This window comes from Thermobia domestica, unplaced genomic scaffold, assembly GCF_964235325.1.
Source record: "Thermobia domestica unplaced genomic scaffold, izTheDome1.hap1.1 HAP1_SCAFFOLD_677, whole genome shotgun sequence".
Lineage (NCBI taxonomy): Eukaryota > Metazoa > Arthropoda > Insecta > Zygentoma > Lepismatidae > Thermobia > Thermobia domestica.
Window position 1 is genome coordinate 42,586 of NW_027656387.1, and position 21,851 is coordinate 64,436.

General features: G+C 34.9%; 1 protein-coding gene across 1 annotated transcript in view; it reads left to right on the forward strand.

The window, feature by feature from the left end:
• The window catches only part of LOC145677180 (uncharacterized), a 58,177-nt gene that overhangs the window by 19,738 nt on the left and 16,588 nt on the right, over positions 1-21,851 (forward strand). The window contains exon 2 of the mRNA XM_081747797.1: positions 12,447-12,674. Within this exon, the coding sequence (XP_081603923.1) occupies positions 12,447-12,674 (228 nt within the window). The remainder of the gene's footprint in view (positions 1-12,446; positions 12,675-21,851) is intronic.

Genomic DNA, 21,851 nt, shown 5'->3' on the forward strand with positions numbered 1-21,851 from the left:
CAAGAATTAAATATTATTCTTATAAAACTTATGAGCAGACGTAGGGTAAAATTAAGATCAGACATGGCGACCCCTCCATCTCCATCCCATAATGTTTCTCAATCTAATTCGCAGTCAGGAACATCCAACCAAAATTCACGACCTATTGTAAATGTGTATAGCAATGCTTTTCCTTTTCCTAAATATGATCCGAAAAAAATGACTATTCAGCAATTCTTTTCTGCATTTGACGATACTATAAAGCTAAACAAATTATCCCCGGATGAGGCTAAAGATTTAGTAATTACGTATTTTTCAGGAAAAGATAAAGAAAGATTACGTGTTTTTATAAATAGAAAGCAGTTAAATTCTAAGTCATATGACACATTTAAGGAAGAAGTAAAAAAGTGTTTTAAAACACCGAAAGAGAATGTAGATATATTTGCCAAAATTCAAAACAGAGTTCAAAAGAAACATGAGTCGGTACAGAGTTACATATACGATGTGTTAGGACTAATAGATAAAGGAGCACCTACATTAACGGAAGCTCAGATTATTTCTATTTTGACAAATGGTTTGAGGCCATACTTTTTAGAAAGAGTAGGTGTGCAGCAATTTAATTCGTTGGATGAGTTTATTCAAGCCTTGAATAATCTCGAAACGAATAGGTATAGGGTGAAAAATAGGAAGAAACACGAGCTTTATGCTAGACTAAATTCATCAATGAAAAAGGAGTTGCGTAAATTGGGAAAATTGCGTAAATATATGTCGTCGGATTCTGAAACATCATCAGAATCAAGTGAGGCCGAATTATCCGAGTCAGATGAAGATGAAGATAATATGGTTTTGCGTCAAAATAGGAGATCGCTTACTAATATAAGATCTAGTTCGCAGGTTGCGAAAGTGACTAAACAGGACAATAATAAATTTGAAACTAGTGGATCGGAACGGAATAACAAAGAGCATGACAAAATATCGCAGGCAATGGAGAATGTTCAGAAACAACTAGAACAATTAACGTTGAAAATGGAAAATTTTGAGGATACACAAAAACAATGTGAGGAAACTAATGTGCAGATAACACAGGGAAATAATTCTGCTAAACAAAATTTTAATCAGAACAACAGAGGTTTCCATAGAGGAAATTTTCGTGGAAATTTCAGAGGAAATCCGAGAAATTATAGACAAAATAATTATCAGTCACAAAATAGTGTTGGAACAGGTTCATATAGAGGCAAAGCTTTTAGGGGTAAAAATAATTTTAAAAGTAGAGGTCGAAATAATTATTACCCACAACGGTCATTTGTACCCCAGATGTATCAAACTTGGCAAGTACTAGTAGTTAATGACCCAAATTGTATGTCACAGGGAAATCTGTGCATTCCACAAATGGTACCAGTACAACAAAGCTTTCCCCAATATGTAGTTCCTACTTATCAAAATATGCAGGGTTCAAACGCAAATGCATCTCAAACGCAAAGTTTAAACTGAGTTCATCCGTGCATGACGGCGGTGCATGTTCGGAGAATAACAAAGTACAGCCTAATAATAAAAACCGTCAACAGAAAGATAATCTAGTCACATATAACGAATGGCGTAAAAATGCTAGAAAATCGCAAAAGGAATTCATTCAAGTCCCTTTAAATATAGAAAACGAAATAGCTAAGTTTCCTATAGACGTAAATTCTAAGACAGTCAATGCTATTGCTGATTCTGCTTCTACTATCAGCATCATAGAAAAATCATTGTTGCCCAGAAATGTAACACTTATTGAAACACAGACTAAAGTGTCGGGTGCATCTCAGAACCCCGTAATTATAAAATATATGGCAATTGTTAGATTTTGCATAAATGGAAGGACTTTTCACCACAAGTTTCGTGTCTTGGAGCATTTTAAACCGAAAGTGTTAATAGGAAACGATTTCTTAATATTTCACCAAGCTAACTTGTGTCTAGGAAAGAATCTTTTAACGTTAACTAGGTTTGGGTTACCACCCAAAAATGCAGAAATTGATGTAAATAAGGAGCATAATGTGTCGAATTTCGTATTCTTTTTGATTGAGGAAGCTCTTGCGCCTAAATTTGTTGTAAAGAAGAGATCTATGCTACCAGCGAGATCTAAGGTTATCGTTCCACTTACATTAAAACAATCTAGGTCACATAAAGAAATTGTTTTTGAACCGAATCAAGAATTACCGGAAAGGTTAGGAATTTTAATTCCGAGAGCTCTTGTGTCAGATAAGTCTCCAGTTATTGAAATAATAAATCCATTAGCACATAAGGTAGTATTAAATACTAATCTTGTAGTTGGTAAGGCAGAAGACGTATATATTCAACCGACAGATGTTATTACCGCATTAGAAGATGACGATTACATAAATCATGAATTTTTGGAAGAAGGTCAAAGGTTATTTGATGCTTCAAAATTGAAAATAGGAGAAAAAGCTAGTCCGGAATATAAACGAAAAGTAATAGATCTATGTTGGGAATTTGCCGATATTTTTACCTGGAATCCAAATAAATTAGGCCGTGCGAGAGGATATCAATACAGGGTGCAACTAAAGTCAGAGTTACCTACCTATCGTAAACAATATCAAATTCCGAAAGCCTTGCAATCAGAAGTACGTGAATACATGAATACTTTAATTCAGCAACGTGTTGTGGAAAGGTCTAATTCTCCTTTTAATTCGCCAGTGTTATTTTTGAGAAAACCATCGGGAAAGTTGAGAAAAATAGCTGATATGCGACTGTTGAATTCAAAAGTGGTTCATCATTCCTTGGCTTTACCTCCTATACATGATATAATTTCTTCCATGGCTGGACATGTTTGGTATGTAAATTTGGACGTCTCTTCAGCATATTTTAATATAGAATTAACACCAGATTCTCGTCCATATTTTGCCTTTTCTCTACCGTCACTTGGGACATTTCAGTATTGTGTTACTCCCCAAGGATTTGTAAATAGTGGTGCTGTGTACAATAGATTCATGTCTATGGTGTTGGCCAACCTCCATCCAGAAAACATAGCCTGTTATGTAGACGATTTATACATTTTTGCCAACTCACAGGAGCAAATTATTGAGATTTTAAGAGATCTATTTAAACGTCTTAGAAAATCAGGACTTAGAATTTCAGTAGAAAAATCTCAATTTTTATTTCAAGAAATTTTAGCGCTCGGACACAAAGTGTCGCGTTATGGCTACTAAATCTCAGATCGGCTGTTAAAAGCAATCGAAACTTATCCTGTCCCAAAATCGACGAAGAACGTTAGATCGTTTCTCGGTTTGTGCAATTTTGTAAGGAAATTTTTACCTAATTACGCGGAAGTAGTACAAAATTTACAAAAGTTATTAAAAAAGGGCGTGAAATTTAGTTGGGACTCTACTCACCAACATGCATTTGAGACATTAAAGAAGAAACTTTTGGAAGCACCAATACTAGCTCCTTACCGGCCAGACAAACCTTTGTGTTTATGGACAGATGCATCCAAAATCGGAATTTCTGCAATGTGTACGCAGTGTACGGACGAAAAATTACAAGATTGGACTCCCATTGGTTATTATTCGAGGCTTTTGACACCAGCAGAGCAGAAACTTTCAACAATAGAACAGGAATTGCTAGCCGTATTAGCCGCAGTAAAGGCATTTAAATATTATTTAATAGGAAGGCATTTTTATTTGAAAATAGACAACCGAGCATTAGTCTACCTCAAGACAGCAGCTAATCTACCGCCCAAACTACTTCGTTGGAGTTTAATTTTGTCGGAGTATGATTTTACCCCTGTTCATGTTCGCAGTGAGAATAACCCCGTAGACTCGATGAGTCGTATTTCGGTTGTTCCCCCACAACCGGGAGACCTGTTATTAGAAGATTTGGACCAAGAGAGATGTTTAGTAAATTTCCAAGCACCCGAAAACATTGGAAAAATGCAGAAGACGGACCCTTATTTTGGACCCATATACAGATGCTTACAGGAAAATAAGCAAGGAGAAGACTACAGGCTCGAACGGCAAGCTAGAGCATTTCAATTAATTGATGGAAAGTTATACCGTGCACATAGATTTGGAAATATCACCAAGCATTTATTGTGTATTCCATTCAAAATGAGAGATGAAATTTTTAACTTATTGCACGCTCATCCGTCAGCCGCAGCGCATGCAGGCCAGAATCGTACATATCAATTGGCGCTACAAAAGGTGTATTTTCCACATATGCGTAATTATTTTCGTCAGAAAATTAGACAATGTGTTTCTTGTCAAGTGAATAAAAGAGGAAGCCAGGTAGCTACTATTAAACCTCAAATATTTCCAAAAGCGGCCCCATTTTCAGTAGTCACAATTGATCAATGTGGCCCCTTTCCAACATCTTCTACATATCGTCACAAGTATATTTTAATTATGTGTGATGCGTGTACAAGATATGTCATAGCTGAAAGCATACCGGATTTAACGGGAGACACTATTGCGACTGCTATTTATAATAAACTCATCTTAAGGTACGGGGCACCATCATCTTTAATACTAGACCGTCTTCCATCTCATAAATCTAAGATCATGTCAGAGTTAGCGAAATTATTGGGAATAGAATTGAAATTCATTCCAGTTAATTCACATTATTCTCTCAATTTGGCTGAGAAAACAAGTGACACAATTCAAAGAGCGTTACGTCACTACATCAAATCAACTGGAAATAATTGGGACATTATGTTACCGCAAATTGTGTTTGGATTAAATAATTTGAAGAATCAAACTACTAAATATTCGAGTTTTTACTTGCTCCATGGGTTTGAAGCAAAGATTGTTTTTGATCTCCAATTTAATACTCCAATTCAAGAGGAAGAAAATGTCGAACGGATGGAAACGATGCGTCTCGCGAGAGATGATGCCTATCAGAATATGTATAAAAGTTACCTCAAGCAATTGGAGAAATACGAAGACCATCATGCGCAAACACAATTTCACCCTGGACAAAAGGTTCTCATTCAAAATGTGACAAGACATAAAGGAATACCAGCAGCATTTGATTTCCGTTATGACAAGCAAGGCGTGATACTATCACGTTTGCCTAGCTCAAACAAATATCTTGTTTCTTTTAAAAATGCAAAAGGAGCTGATGTCCAAGATGAGATAGAAGTACGTCGATTAAAGCCGCTGCAATCTTCAACAGCAAATGAAAATGCTAACAAAGGACAAGAAGAGACAAACGTCATCCTTGGAAATATGCAACCAGTGAAACACAGCATAATTGTGCAAGAAGAAGTCTATATCTAAATTATCAAAATAACTTAAATAACGTAATTAGTGAAATTCATGAAAGAAAAGAGTAAATTAGAATATTTTTATTTCATCCCCTTTTTCCCCTCTGTAAACACGGTTTAAGTTAGGTTATATGTTGGTGTGGTCTATTTGTACTAAATAGTATTCTTTGTGGGTGAGCGAGTATAAGGCGCTCTCCTAAAACTCAACCAAACCTTAAGCTAAAAGCTGCAGAAATGTAGTTCAAACCTTCATTTTTCGAACATTGAATACGATTTAGTACTCTTGTAACATTGTGTTGTCTCTTTCATCTATCTTTGGGGTAGAATAGGACGTCATTTCGATTCGGAATCCCCTCCCATCCCCCCCCCCAGAATAAAATTTTCGTTAGAGACATTAGCTAAAACTGATATATATATACACATATACATATTGCATTTTAGATTAATTAATGTTATTTTTTTGTATTAGTAAAGTACACAACCTATTATTTCGTTTTTCTCCTCATATGGATACTCTTTCGAATAAGTTGGAATCTTTAGCGCAGCAAATAGAAAATATAACTGTAAATGCCTACACTCCATCTTTACAAATTTCTAATGACCCAATGTCATTGCTATTAATAATATCTATTACAAGTGCTGTAATGTCACCTCTCATTATCATATTTTTATCTATAAAATTATTTAAAATTAATAGGGAGTTATCGAATATAAATACGAAATTACATTTACATAATGAAGAAACTTTAAATGATTTTAAGCACGTGCAAACGAATAGTGTATGAAAGGTTTCCTTATACGAAAAATATTATTGCAACATGATGATAGAAACCTAAGTTATATATTACTGAAGTAATCAAATAATAGTCATAACATGATTTGCAAAGCAAATCCAAAAACAGATTATTATTTTTTTAAAGAAAAAAATTCCAGTTTTGAATATCAATTTCTTGCAAAGCGAGACGAAGACATCAAACTGGACAAAAAAAAAGGTACACAAAAAGGCATTCGCAAAGCGAATTTTTGGAAGTGTGTATGCGCATATGAAACAAATATATATTGTGTCTTATGTAATTATAAATCTATTAATTAAACTCCCATACTAAAATTATATAGTATTTTCTTCTGTTTTCCTTTATAGGCAAATAATCAACATGAACGTCGCCATATTCTATATAATTATATTCACTGTCATTTCTCTCTTAATTCTCCTTATGTTAGCCATTTTTATTTACTTTCAATGCAGAAAATCTTCAGAAAATGTAATTCAACAGCCAAAACAGAAAATTTGTTCTATTCAAATCCCATCTTTACCTCAACTAGACCCTGTATATGATGATATCTACTACGTAAATGAACAAAATCAAAACATTCCTAATTTCTCTTCAGATAATATTTCTCTGCGCGTTCATGGTTTAAATTACATAGTTACTTATTCCAACTATACTTCAAATATTTCTTCTTAAGTCGAATTTGTGTCGTGTCAATCAAACCAGCATGCATGTACTCTAAGACATCACCACAGTTTTGAAATTACAAATCGCCAACCATTGACTTTAAAGAATATATTCAAGACGGCTATGTCGACATACCATATGCTAATAAATAATCATTCTTTACATCAAGACGATATTTAACTACTAAATTCCATCAATATATTTTCCATGGACACTAAAAATTTCAATAAGTACAACGGAAGAGGACACATCTGGATTCCTGCCATATCCACTGGAAATAGGATGAACCAGGAAATACTCGTCTGAACCCCCCTAGTGTGATTTCCCCTCCCCTCAAGTCTATATGTGTAAGTGAACAGTGCTAAGTGATTATGTGTGAAATAATGTGGTATCAATAGTGAAAATGTTATATATATATATATATATAATTATGTAAAATAGTGTGGTGATTTTAGTGCATATTTAATCTTTAGTAAAAAAAAAGTGAGAGTGAATCCACGAATAATTTTGGTGATGGATATAATTATGATTATCTTCATGTTACTTATACACATATATACATATATTCACAATTATTTAGTGTAGTGCAGTTGCGAACATCAGTGAAAACTCACATAACATACAATCAGTGTATATAAAAAACCGAGTGAATTTTGTTTTTATATAATGATATAAATAATTACTTACCAATATATCAGCGAACAAATCTTAAAAACAAATACAATTCACTCCATCACAGAACACAAACAATGTAAAACTGACCTATATTCTGTTTTGCTGTGTGGAGATTTTTTTTTTTACATGTGACATTGCAAGGACGCATGTATATTCTTGAGACTGTATTACTGACCTTGCAATATGCAAACGTAATCATAACGACTTCTTTTCTATGCTTGATATGATTATCATTGGACTAAGCAGTGCTTTAAAATTCATTCATTTCAGCTTGTCACAAACTGATTTTTATTTTAACAAAATGTTTGATACATATATTCAATTTATTTATGGTTTGGTGTTACTTTGATTTTTAAATATTTATATCGACATCGGAGATGCCGAATATCCAAGCGGGGAGGAATGTAATATGACTAAAGCATTTTGGTGAAGGGCGATTAATATTTCATTGGTTTTGGCTTAATATTTTGTAAACCTTGTTATATTAAATGCAAATAAAATTCAATCCCCAGTCTGGTGCTGTAGGTCATTCACACATGCAAAGAAATCAAGGAAGTCTCATAATAATTTAAAACTATGCCTAGTTAAAACATTCTTCTAAATAGGAAATATAAAAATATGTTATGCAGCAATGTATCAAGGAAATAATAAGACTTCCTACTACACGTTATGAAGTAACTCAAAAAAATGTAATGGTAAGCGGAAGAAATGTCGCTACCAAAACGAGGAAGAAAAGGTAGGTGGACGAAAAAGAGTTGAAAACTAAAGAGGAGTTCTGAAGTGACCGTCTGACTGGAAGGATCGACATCTCAAAAGTTTCACTCGTCAAAGTCTGGGTGAGTACAATGCTGGTTATTAATTGATATCACACTTTATTTATTCGACCTTGTCTCAAAATTCTTTTAATTCTTATAATATCTTCAAAATTCATTATGACAGTTATTATAAATTTTAACGTAAGGCCTCAGCACCAGACTTTGGGTAATATTCTGATCTGATATCTCTACTTTTATTTCTACAATCTAATTTATCCATCTTAACTAATTATTTGCTCTACCTAAAACTTAATGGTTAAGTTTATTATAAGAAATCTCTTCAAATTGCCCCTTTGCTATTATGGTTATTAATACATTGAGTTATGTGTGGATAAAATTGTATATGTCAACGTTCGGATTCTCGGTCCAATATGTTGGCATATGTTAATATTGTGTTTTTTTCAGATTATTCCATAATTATTTCAGAACAATATATATATATACAGATAAAAGAAACTTTCCCATTATGTTGTCCATATATGTCTTTGAGCAAATTATCTGTTTGTGAAGAAGACGGTGTATATAAGAATAAAATTTAGTAAATCACAGCTCCGGTAAGTTAATAACTAACTATTTGTATTGTATTATAGGTTGCCATATGTACCAATACTACCGGGGTATTGTATACATATGATATGTTATGAAAGAAGAATACTCCACGAAAATTCCCGTTCCATCCATCTAAACTAATCCTTCTCTATGTTAACTAATCTCAAATGATCCTATTTATCATTCCTACTACCTTCACTAAATATACCATTTCTAACTTATTTACTTCAGTAACACCTTCAGCATTATAAACACCTATGTAACCAATAGACCTATCTCGGCTTGCGAAGCTCCTTAATACTTACTTTTTTTCTTTCTATTAGCTGTTTACATCTCGTGCAAAATGAGGATTGAATTATTTTCTTAAATATCAATCTTACCTTCCAATAAACGAATCATTATTATCATATTCATGATGAAAATTAACCTACACGCTCACTATTAAATAAAATTTCTACTGTTCCGTTCACGAATTTATATTAAATATCATGTATATTTACAGTCTGTAAACTGGCACTGTTTATCAACAATAAGCTTTTGGTACGACGCTAGCAGCGCCACATCTCAAACTACGATCGGATCATAAACTAACCAAGCACAACGAATCGATTTCATTAATGCAATAGTTTACTATTGAAAGTTAAGATATTCGAAATAAAATGTAAAATTTCAATGTTCACATTAAGCATTCTCAAATCTCACTCTGCCTCACGAAAAGGAGTGTCCAATATACACACAATAACCCGGTATCAAAACTTTCGAAAGCCTGCATTCCCTCACTGAATTACAGTAGTTCGTATCCAAACACAATCACTTAACTATCCATGATGCACTCTATCGTCATTCCCACGAGACAAGGAAACATCGCACAGCCGAAAAACACGCATGGGAACTCACAGTAAGAACCAGACAAAAATATATACTCAGAAATTCAAGTTCAAAGCTGTTAATAACACGAGAATAACCTGGCACTAAAGTATCAACACGGAATATGTGACTATATCAACGAGCTAGTCATATACAAACAAAATAAATGTAAGTCAAATATAATCACTAGTGTGCATCCCAAAAAACAGTAACAAATATGCACTACGAAACTTATACACTAAACATAAAAAATCAACTAAATATTAATTAATTTTCGATAGGTGGTGGGATTAAAATTATCGCTATTGTTAAAAACTGTCGAAACCATATTTGAATTGTTTTCAGTGAATGGCAAAAGAAACAAGAAAAAGGGGGAGGGAGAGCAGAGTAAGATCTTACTATTTATCCCATAATGTTGTGATGTTACAAAAACAAAACTCACGTGGAACTGAAGGTTCCTAGGGAGGAAAGAAATATAGCAAAACTACATTTTTCACCCTGTGGCACTCAGTACCTATTTAGCCCCGCATGGCTACTAGGACATGCATCACGTGAACACTATCTTTTACCATTTCAAAATTCTAAATCAAACCAATAACTAAAATTTAATGACATTTCCCCCTTTTTTATACACAGAAATTAGTTGAGAGCGAGAGAAAACGTACAAAAATTTACTATTCAAGCAATCATTAATTGAAATCATTGAATTTTCAAAAGAAAAAAAAAATGGCTACTTATTTATTTACCCAGAGAAGCATCCATTGTCAATATGAAGACTCTCCAACTTCCGCTAGCCAAACATTACGATTCTCACCGAGCATCTCCCTATATTTATGGTCTGAATATTCAAATGATCATTTGTATTTTCAATACATCATTCATCCAAAACTTTAATATTTGAAAATTGTCACAACAATCTCGTTCCACATCTTCACTCAAAACCGGCAGTAGTAAAAGGGACGCATTCCTTATCTCATCCCCCCGGCTCCTAGATATCTGGAAGCTGTAATTTTAGCCAATCACATCTGTTCGATCCACCTGTGACAGATGTAACGATTAAGGAGAAAAAAATCACTGCTAGCATTTTCTATTAATTATTTCAACTTGATAAATATAAAGGATACTGTAAATAATAAACTTTAATATTATAATCCCAAAGAAATAAAATTTGATGCTACAGCCCTTTTACATTTATTTATCAACTGAGAATCCTATTTCTCGGCAAAGCGCTGATACTTAAGTGCAATAATATTTAATAGAACATTTTATTTTCAGTTCATAATGTATTTATTCGTAGTTAAATATATTATTTAGGATTATGGACTTTTAAAATTACAACTTTGTGTAAAATTGAAATCCTTAAGTACACAAGCTCTGAAAGAAAAAAAAATCTATATGGAAAAGGGAAAGGGGGAGGGTATGAAAATTTTTCTATTTTTCAATCATTATAACGATAAGTTACACTTTTCCTGTAATTCTTTATAGTTATTTGTTTGTCTTTTCTTTATTTTACAATATACAAGTATTCGGATCATGCTAGTGGGCCTTATAAGATTGTAATATGTCCGTTGTTACTATACACAATTACTCTTGACAAAGGCGAAGTATCGAATTCTGTTTCTTGCAATAGAAAACAAGAGCTATTATCTCACTTGAGATCGTTAACGAAGTCAATCATTTAGTATCATTTTAGTTAACGCTGGCTATCCATATTCTATACAGTCATAAATGCACTTTTTGCGTAACGCTAATGCGCAACTCTCAAAAGATTAAAACAGTTAAGGGTTGCATAAACATGTGGACGACATTATTCTAAAATTGCCTTGATAACGTGGTAGGAAGAGCAATTTAGCACAACCGGTGGGATTCGGTTTTCTCCCACAACCCTTTATTATAAAATTCCTGTTATATACAGAACAACATAACACAAAGTCACTATAAATGTAGTTCTAAGATCAATACAAAGTTCTCTATATAGCTTGGGAAAAATAGGTGTTCCCAGGTCCCGGCAGCCAACAGAGAGATTTATACAAAACTCCAGGCAAGCTAAGTGGACGTTATTTAGGAATGCACAATGCTCCAGTCAGGCAAAGAGTGGTTGGTGTCCCGCAGAGTTCTAGGAAGATAGGTAGGCAGGAGAATCACAGAGCTCCGGGCAAGCTAGGTAGTTGCAGGTGTGATCACTCAGAGTTCCGGTAAAGCTAAGAGAGTGGTTAAGTTTCCACAAAACTTCAGCTAAGCTAGGTGGACAGCAAACCTTAGAGATCCAGGCAAGCTAAGAGTATTGGGTTAGGTTACATCTCTCAGAGCTTCAGGCAAGCTAAGAGAAGGGATTTGACCAGCCGAAATTGATGTTGGTTGAGGTCTTACATGGTGTTTTATATTTTCTTCTTGATAGTGGTGGCGGTGATGTTCCCCTTCAGTCACATGACGAGATGATGACGGGGATGCCTGTCGTTTACTCCTTTTAGTATTTGGAGTAGATGAGCAAGTGGTTTTGTTTATAAATAGAAAACACGTGTTGGCATTTACAAATATAAACCACGCGTATGATATTACAATATTTATATATTTTTAACTCTCATCATACAAGTAAGTACATTCATTTATGAATGTACGTTTCACGTGATTGTCTATACTGTCCTTACCAGTTTCATTAAAAAAAAAAACAAAAACAACTTAATGCTGTATGCCCTGTATATACTCGTATTTTCCATTGTGACTTTTACATTTACAACCAGGAGCTAATTAAGTGTAAGAGTATACTACCTAGGCAAAACGTCCAAACCTCATAAATAAATAAATAAATAGTCATTAATTTTAATTCTTTTTCTTGTTTATTTTCAGATATACATATCCAGGGAGACCCGTTGTGGTGACTGATGCTACAGAGAACTGGACAGCACCAGTTGTCTTCAATTTCCAGTTCTTCAAAACTGTCTACGAACAAAGTATTCATTACTGGAACCTCCAGCAAGGCTGCGAATTCACACTACATGGTACAGATCTCACTAAATTGATTGATGTATTTAACACTAGTAATGATATCCAGGCCACTCCATGGTCCATTGGATGGTAAGTTGTTTCGTTTTTAATTGAAATTATAATTTTTGTTTTTACTGTAGCTGAAATTACTATGAGTTTTTCTTTTCCAAATTCTTACTTCGAAAAATAGAGGGTCGTCTTATATTAAAATTTGGTAGCTGATATCAGTGATTTTGCGTTGTGTAATAGTGTATATATATATACAGTGGCGGATCCAAGGGGGGCTATAGGGGCTATAGCCCCCCTGACGCTCAGGTATACACTAGATAAAATGGGCTTCAATCCTGCTTTACACTGGATAAAACGGCAAATATTGTTTAGCTCCTCCCTTGATCATATCCTGGATCCGCCCCCGTATATATATATTTGAAACATACACATAAGTGAAATAGATGTGAAATAGATTCACCGATTTTTTTTACTGGTGTTCCGATACAAATTTCATCTAACACGTAGAATCTAAAGATAATTTTCGGAGCTATATCATGAAATTTACTAATGGCTTACAGTATTCACCCCATAATTGTGTGAAACCACGCATAAATTCGACAAAGGTGCACTGCTTTTTTAATGGTCCTTTTTTCTTTCAAAGAATGTTCTTTCTTTGCAATCCGACGTATAAACTTCATAAGGATCTAACTATAGTCTTCGGCTATTTAGGAAGGTCGATTTTTGCAGGTCGATTTTTGCGTTGCGTACAACAATCATTTTAGTCCACATAACAATTTTCATATGGTAATTTTAGCCAATTTTTGTGGAATTCTAGACACTTTAACGACAACAGCTAAACGGCGACCTCATGTCTTCACTGTCCGCGTTAAAAAACACAAAATAACAAAGAGACGACTCCTATCTTGCTAGTCTCTTACGTCATAAAATGCTCCTAAATCTCGAAAGGTGAAAAACTACTGACTCAATGACAATACGTTAAGTAAACATCGACCTTACAACAGGGGTAAAAAATGAGGGGAAACGCGGGGAACGCAATTCCCAGACTTCCAGAAAATATCTATGACGTACCTCCACTTCCTAGTAAAAATACAACGGACACAGATAGGAACGGGGGACGATGTGACGTCATAATGTACCCTTCCTTTTCAGATCCACTTTTACCCCAGCCTAACAGAGATTTGTAGCTTCCAATCAGAATAATTGTAACGGAACAAAGGGGTTTGTCCATGAACATAAAATGGCTGCTCTTTTGAAAATTAAATTTTAGAAGAATTTACGAAAATCTAATTTTGAAATTTCTTAAGATGAATTCCCGTTTCGAGTTTCGAACAAAACGACAGAAAATGACAAAATACATCCTTAAATAATATAGTAACTTACTATTTATGACGAAATACTGTATGTTAAAGTATAATAATAATAATAATGATACATACATACACACCTAAATGATAGACACCTTAAAACTATTATAATGAAACTAATGAAATATAATGTCTCAAGGTTATCCACAAAATAATAATTTACACAACATATTCGTTTATTCTGAACAAATTAATCTTTTCTAAGCCCCCTGTATATAAGGTGTCTCAAAACTAGCGACTCATTATACATTATAGTCAAACTAGGCCCTGAAACTTCTCAATAGCTGAGAGTGTTCGTCATTATATGTTCACAGATGACCTCGACAAAGGTGAAGCGATTTTGATAATTTTCATTTTATTTGATAGAATATTCTTTACTTGTGTTCCCATGCAAGTTTCATAGGGATCTATTGATAGTCTTCGGAGCTATAGGGTGTCCATACAGTCGCGTAACCGAAATTTGGAGCATCAAAACTTTTGAACCAGAAGTGCGAATGAAATGAAACTCTCGCCCAGGGAAGACCTGTCGTTGTAGATAATTTCCAGATATATACTGTGGGGTGTGTGTTCGACGTCATGAATGCTCATGGATGCTACAAATATATGAAGGTGAAGAAAATTTTATTCACGAAACGTAAAAAAAATCAGGAAGTAAACATAGTTATAGCTTCCCTTTTGTGGACATATGAGAATGTTAATAGGTACGGTGAGTAGGAATGTATCGTTCTGAAACAGCAATGATAACGGCATGTCGTAAAAAAAAAAAAAAAAAAAAAAAAAAAAAAAAAAAAAAAAAAAAAAACCTATTTTCTGACATTATGGCGTAATATGACAACACTGACGAGACCAAACGGCATCAACACATTTGGATCGCTACCAACTACTCTACAGGTAGACTGTTGGAAACAAGCAAGCAACTTGCACATTTCTAAGGAAACGTAATAATCTATCTACGCCTGTCCATGACTTCCTGAATGATTTGCAAATTGCTTGTTTGTTTGTAATAGTATATCTGTAGTAGTGTGGTGGCTAGCCACATGTGTTGACACTGTCTGGTACCGTCAGTGTTCCCATATTACGCCATAATGCCGGAAAACATAATCTTTAAAACATGCCATTATTACAGTCGTGGAATGTCTACGCTTGGTGTCAATATGTAGTTATTGTTTCAGAACGATACATTTCTACCCAACATATCAATTGGCATTCTAAATTGTCCACGAAAAAGCCGCAACTGAATTTAGATCCTGAGTTTTACGTTTCGTTTTTTTTTTTTAAAAAAATCTTCACCTTCATATATTTCCAACATACCTGAAGACCAAGTTCGAACCCTCACCCCGTGCTTCATTATCGAATAAATAAATAAATAAATAAATAAATAACTACAAAGACAAGCCTTCCATGGGTGGGAATTTAATTTCTTTCTGATATGGTTAAAACTCCTGATGCTGCAAAGTTCCGATTGCCTGACATTATGAACACCCTGTAGATTATAAAACACCTCAAATAGTTGTAGTGTGAAAACCGTAATTAGTCGATTTTGATGTCTAGTCTAATCCACGCATATCTAGTCATAGTTGCATCAATTTTTCTTTCTTTCCTTTCTGTTTGTTTGAAAGAGTATTCTTTTCTTAAGGTGTCACGTAAACTTCATAAGATGAGAATTTAATAGACTATGAAACTTCTCAATAACTGACAGTGTCCATACCATAATTGATTATGCACAACTTAGACATAGGTGCACCAATTTATTATTATTATTATTATTATTATTATTATTATTATTATTATTATTATTATTATTATTATTATTATTATTATTATTATTATTATTATTATTATGTAATCGCTACTAGATAATAAATATAGTAGCGATTACTACTTGGAAAATATAGGAATAAGGATGCAGAGTTATAGTGTAAGAAAACAGTCGACATTGGTAGCATTAAATTCAAAACGTGAAATATTGAGAAGAGTAACAATATCTTATGACAATTTAAAATGAACATATGTTGGGAGAAACAATAGAACAATTATTTTTATTTATTTATATTTTTTTTACAAAAAATAAACTGTTAACTTTATGACAAGGGTTTTGATTTTATTATTATTATATATCTTCAGAATATCTTTAGTTATAACATTTTAGTCAAAGAACCAATATTTCATGTGGAAATGTGACAATAGGTAAACAGGATTTTCTACATAGCGGATACGAAATTTTAAACATGGTTGACTCATTCTTTAAACGATAGTTAAATGAAGCTTTAATTTCCATAGTTCTGTAAATACTATTTTATGATATTGACTCTGCCTATTTTAATCTTGTTATATCTTGTTTTAATCTTGTTAATTATAATCAGCTTAAATCTTGTAATGTGAATATATTGAACTTCTGACAAGGGTCTTAACCTGATAATATTCATTCTATATCACGAATTTTCTGGTCTGTTTTAAATGATTGTATACTAGTCTTAACATAGTGTTGTATTTTTGCCAATGAGCTATTCACAACAATGAAAATAAACTTATTATTATTATTATTTTGAAAGTGTAGTTTTTTCCTGTGGTCCTACGTAAACTTTATAAGGATCTGGCAGGTCTGTGTTTAAGTATTTTACGATCCTAGACCTAAGAAAATTTTGCACTTTACCCTCTTTTGTTTGTTCATAGTCAGTTATTTTATGCCTACCCTAGTAGCAGAGACAATTTGCAAACCACTTGCTGTAACCTTGAGTTGCAAGTCTGCCAAGATTGAATCCAGCTTGATTGAAAAACGCAAGCTAGGTTCCAGTAACGAAGTTAAATGGGGGCAACCTTGCATTCAGTATTCCATTCAAGCTTGACGCAAGCGTTTTACAAGTCAAGTCAATTCATAGCCAATGAACGGCCAGTGATGCTATGACGCTTTGCGAAGGGTCTAAAGTATCGCTTGCAAGTACAGCAAAAGACAGATTGTATGAAAGCAGGCGTTTGAAGTCGCCAAAGTCAAAAGCCATGCACGTGCCAACTTGCCAAAAGCTTTCTTGCTACTAGGGTAGGCTTAAAGAATACGGCTACGTCGGCTTAAATTGAACCAGCAACATTGGGGCAGAGAGTACATACCCAAATATGCACGAATTACGCTGGGATCCATTAAGCAATATCCTCACCTCTATCTATTGCCAGTAGCATTGGAACAAGAAACCTTGGCCGTTTTGTGGTGGCAACATTGTTTTCAGTATAAATCTCCCGTAAGTTTCTTTCTCGTGAGTAGGTTTTTCCTTTACAAAATATTTTAAACTCCATTGTTTTAAAAATACGTCACGACCGGAAATTTTGCCAACCTGCACACAGGCCCCTATGTCTATGCATAAATACGGGCTTAATGCTAGAACTTATTATAGTGAGTACCTTATAATACTCCAGCGACATCCACCTGAGGATGGAGTCCATAATCCGATATGCCTGTTTCGATGAAAACTATTGCTTCTGAGGATGGGTAACTATCATTACCCGCCAGGGGCGTCATCTGGGGAAAGCAGGTTCGCAGTAGTTTTTAGTTAATTCTATACTAATGACAAACGTAAATATCTTATGCTGATGGATCATATTGATTCTCCAGTAAAATCTCTCAAATGTTGCTGCTGTTACACATACACCAAATCTCCCGGTTTTTTGAAAGGTGTTTCCTAACACCCTTCCAAACAGAGAGATAATGGGACACATCCATTGCGCGATCGACCATAGCCTATCTTCCGGTTGGTAGAAAGAATTGCGGTAGCGCGTACGAGTCTGCCGATAGACTTATCTAGTGCGTTATGGCAAGCTCACTTAAGCCCAGCAGTGTGTCAGAAACTATCCTAATATCAGCAGATATTCATAAAGGTAGCTTGAGCACAATCCGCCAAAATCCAACCCCATGTGGGAGCTTCCTGAAACAATTAAAGGGTTAGCGTTTGGCGCTCCCTACGTCATGCCACGGTAGACATATTACCTCCATTAACGGACTCAGTGACATATGTGTTTGACAATTTGTGCGTGGGAGAACCTCTCCTCCTTCGGCAGGGATAAGAAAGTATGATTTTCTTTTTTCAGTAAACAAGTCAGACCAAAGAAAAAAGAAAGTGTTGCTGGCCCGTAGTTTGTTATGGAAAAAGACTAGAAGATTTTAAGTACTATTTTTAATTGAGAAGAAAACAGAATAATGTGCTGATTCAACATTTTTCTTTTAATGAAATAGAAACTAGGGAAGATCCGGTCTCAGATGAAACATGTGCACGCACACTGCTATTTGTGTGGACATAAATTCTACAATATTGTTAGCATTTAGAAAAAAAAAAAAAAAAAGTTTCCAAAAATTGGACATGTACTCATAGCAATCGAACGAATTTAAAGCTGAAAAATTATTATGTATAAGTATGAAATTTTCTAGAAAATAGAGAAAAATTGAATTTCTTTGCAAACCCCAAAATTGATGTTGTACAAGAATCATGTCACTTATCAAGGTGAAACTTATAAATATATAAACTCGAGGCGAAACTCATATTCAAATACATCGTCATTTAGGCTCTTACTTGTAATACTAGGAAGACTACAATCGACAGTACAGTTATTGAGATAAAGCCTATAATTATCATTAACTCTTAATACACAGTATGGTTAATGAGATAAAGCCTAACATTAACTCTTAATGCATAATATGTTTAATGAGATAGAGCCTAAAATTATCATTAACTTCAATACACAGTATGGTTAATGCGATATAGCCTAAAATTATCATTAACTTTTAATACACAGTATAGTTAATGAGATATAGCCTACATTTATATATATATAGCTTATATTTATATATATATATATATAAGGTGTGATCAAATAGTACTGTGGATGTAGTTGCACAGTGACATCTATGGATGTTATATCCATTTAAACTAGTAAATCTGGTAGCCTAAACCTTTGGTACAGTTAGTGTCGAGTTTAAACTTGTTGTGACGTGTTAGTTGGTTTCCAGAGGCAGAAGAGTGAAGACGTGTTAAAACGGTAGCGCGCCAACAATAAGTTTTGTTCTAAACTGCAAAAAGGTTCCAAAGAAGTGCACGAAATGTCAGAATCAGTGTATAGCGATGAAGCGGTGGCATTGAAGTCTGTTTACAACTGGTGAGAGCGATTCAAAAGCGGCAAGGGGTCGGTTGAAAACGAGCAACGATCGAGACGTTCTGTCCTTCGACGTTCTCAAATACAGCTGAAAACGTGCAAAAAGTGGCACAAATTATTTTTTCCGAAGAACTAAACACCTTGTGTGAGTCAATGAAAAGCATTTTAACCGCCGATTAAATAGGCAGATGGCTTCCTTCTTCACCATGAAAACGCATCATGCCACACCTTGCTTTTGATTCGCGAGTTTTTGGCCGGAAGAAAGCTTTACTGTCTCTCCTCACGCACCGTACTCACCAGATTTAGCACCAATTAGAACAGTGCTTAAAGGGAAGCACTATTCTTTTATTGAGAGGGCCATGACAGAACAGCTGAACATCATTCCAAAAGAAGCCTTCCAGAAATGCTTTCAACGTTGGGATGACGTGCATTGCTAGCCAGGGCCAATACTTTGAAGAAGATTAAATCAAATTCCATGTAAACTTATTACTCTGTTTCTAATAAAATGATTCACGTAATTTTGATTACACTTCATATATATATATATATATATATATATTTGGTCTAGGAATTAATTCGTGCGGGTGGACAAAAGATATGGCGCAACGAACGGAGCGTCCCACAGTTCCGTGTATCCACACATGTGTTGCAAACCCCTGTCATCGCGTATCATTCGTAGTATAGGGCAGTGGATTAAAGCGTCAACAACATCAGTTTGTAGTTAAGTGAACATGGCGCAATTTGTGCCTGATAAAGTGTTTTTGCGGGGTGTCCTGCTGCATTACTTTAACATGCAGAAAAGTGTGACTGAAAGTCATCGTATTTTGGTGGAAGTGTATGGTGACCATGCTCTAGCTGAGCGAACGTGTCAGAAGTGGTTTGCACGGTTTAGAAGTGGTGATTTCGGCTTGGCAGACCAAGAGCGAGCTGGACAGCCAAAAAAATTTCAAGACGAAGAATTGACAGCATTGCTCGAGCAGGATTCGTGTCAAACGCAGGAACAACTTGCAGCAGCATTAGGCGTTGATCAAACAACAGTCTCCAAACGCTTGAAAGCCATGGGAATGATTCAAAAGATGTCACATTGGGTTCCACATGAATTGAAAGACAGAGACGTTGAAAGACGAAAAACCATTTGCGAATTGCTGCTTCAACGACAGAGCAGAAAGGGGTTTCTGCATCGAATTATTACGGGTGATGAGAAGTGGATCCATTACGAGAACCCTAAACGAAAAAAGGCCTGGGTGCAAGCAGGTGAACCAGGTCCATCACAACCAAAACGAGATATTCACTGTGCAAAGGTTATGCTGTGCATATGGTGGGATATGAAAGGTGTGGTGTACTATGAGCTGCTGCAACCGGGTGAAACTATGAATGGAGAACGTTATCGACGACAATTAATGCGTTTGAAGCAAGCTCTGGCCAGAACACGACCAGAATGGGAGAACAGACATGATAAACTTATTGTTCAACATGATAACGCTCGCCCACATGTCGCAAAACCGGTCAAAACCTATTTAGAAAATGTCGGATGGGAAGTTTTACCCCACCCGCCGTATTCACCAGACGTTGCTCCTTCGGATTACTACTTGTTCGATTGCATGAACAACGATTTGATTGGACAGCGGTTTACTTCTTCAGAAGATATCGAAACATGGGTCTCTGACTGGATCGCTTCCAAGGATGAGGACTTCTTTCGCCACGGAATCCGTACATTGCCTGACAGATGGGCGAAAGTGGTGGCTAGCGATGGACAATATTTTTCTTAAGGTATTTATGTATTTTGTGTTTGTACTACAGCTTCAATGTGTGCGTACCAACCGCACGAATTAATTCCTAGACCAAATATATATATATATATATATATATATATATATATATATTAGGGATGGCCAAAATTTTCCGGAATCCGGATTCCGGAAATTTTGTTTTCCGGAATCGGAAAATTTACTTTCCGGAATTCGGAAAAATTCCGGATTTCGGAAAAATTCCGGAATTCAGAAAAAATCCGGAATTCGGAAAAATTCCGGAATTCGAAAAAAATCCGGAATTCGGAAAAAATCCGGAATTCGGAAAAATTCCGGAATTTAGAAAAATTCCGGAATTCGGAAAAAATCCGGATTTCGGAAAAAATCCGGAATTCAGAAAAAATCCGGATTTCGGAAAAATTCCGGAATTCGGAAAAAATCCGGAATTCGGAAAAATTCCGGAATTCGAAAAAAATCCGGAATTCGGAAAAATTTCGGAATTCGGAAAAAATCCGGAATTCGGAAAAATTCCGGAATTCAGATAAATTCCGACATTCGGAAAAAATCCGGAATTTAGAAAAAATTCGGAATTTTTTCGATTTTACTTTCCGGATTCCGGAAAGTAAAAATTCTGGAATTGGCCATCCCTAGCTAGTAGCTGTTAAAAGAGAAACACAATAATGAATATATATACTGTATTAGTTTCTTGTAGTTGGATATGTCTTTATCACTTACGTAGACAATTGCTACTGCAGTTATTTACTGCTTTATGAGGAAGGTCTTATTTTCACACACAAAAAAGTCGCCGGTATGTCTCAAACATTATCGCGTTTCCACCTGCAGCTGCTCCAAAGCACTGCAAACTACTTTTTAACCAGGCGAAAGGCAGTGTAAGGAAAATAAATCTCAACAAATATTCTAATAACATTCGCTTATTGTCAACATACCTACAGTGAACGCAGAAAGTGTTCGTACACCGTGCATACTTTATATCGGAAACAGCTAGC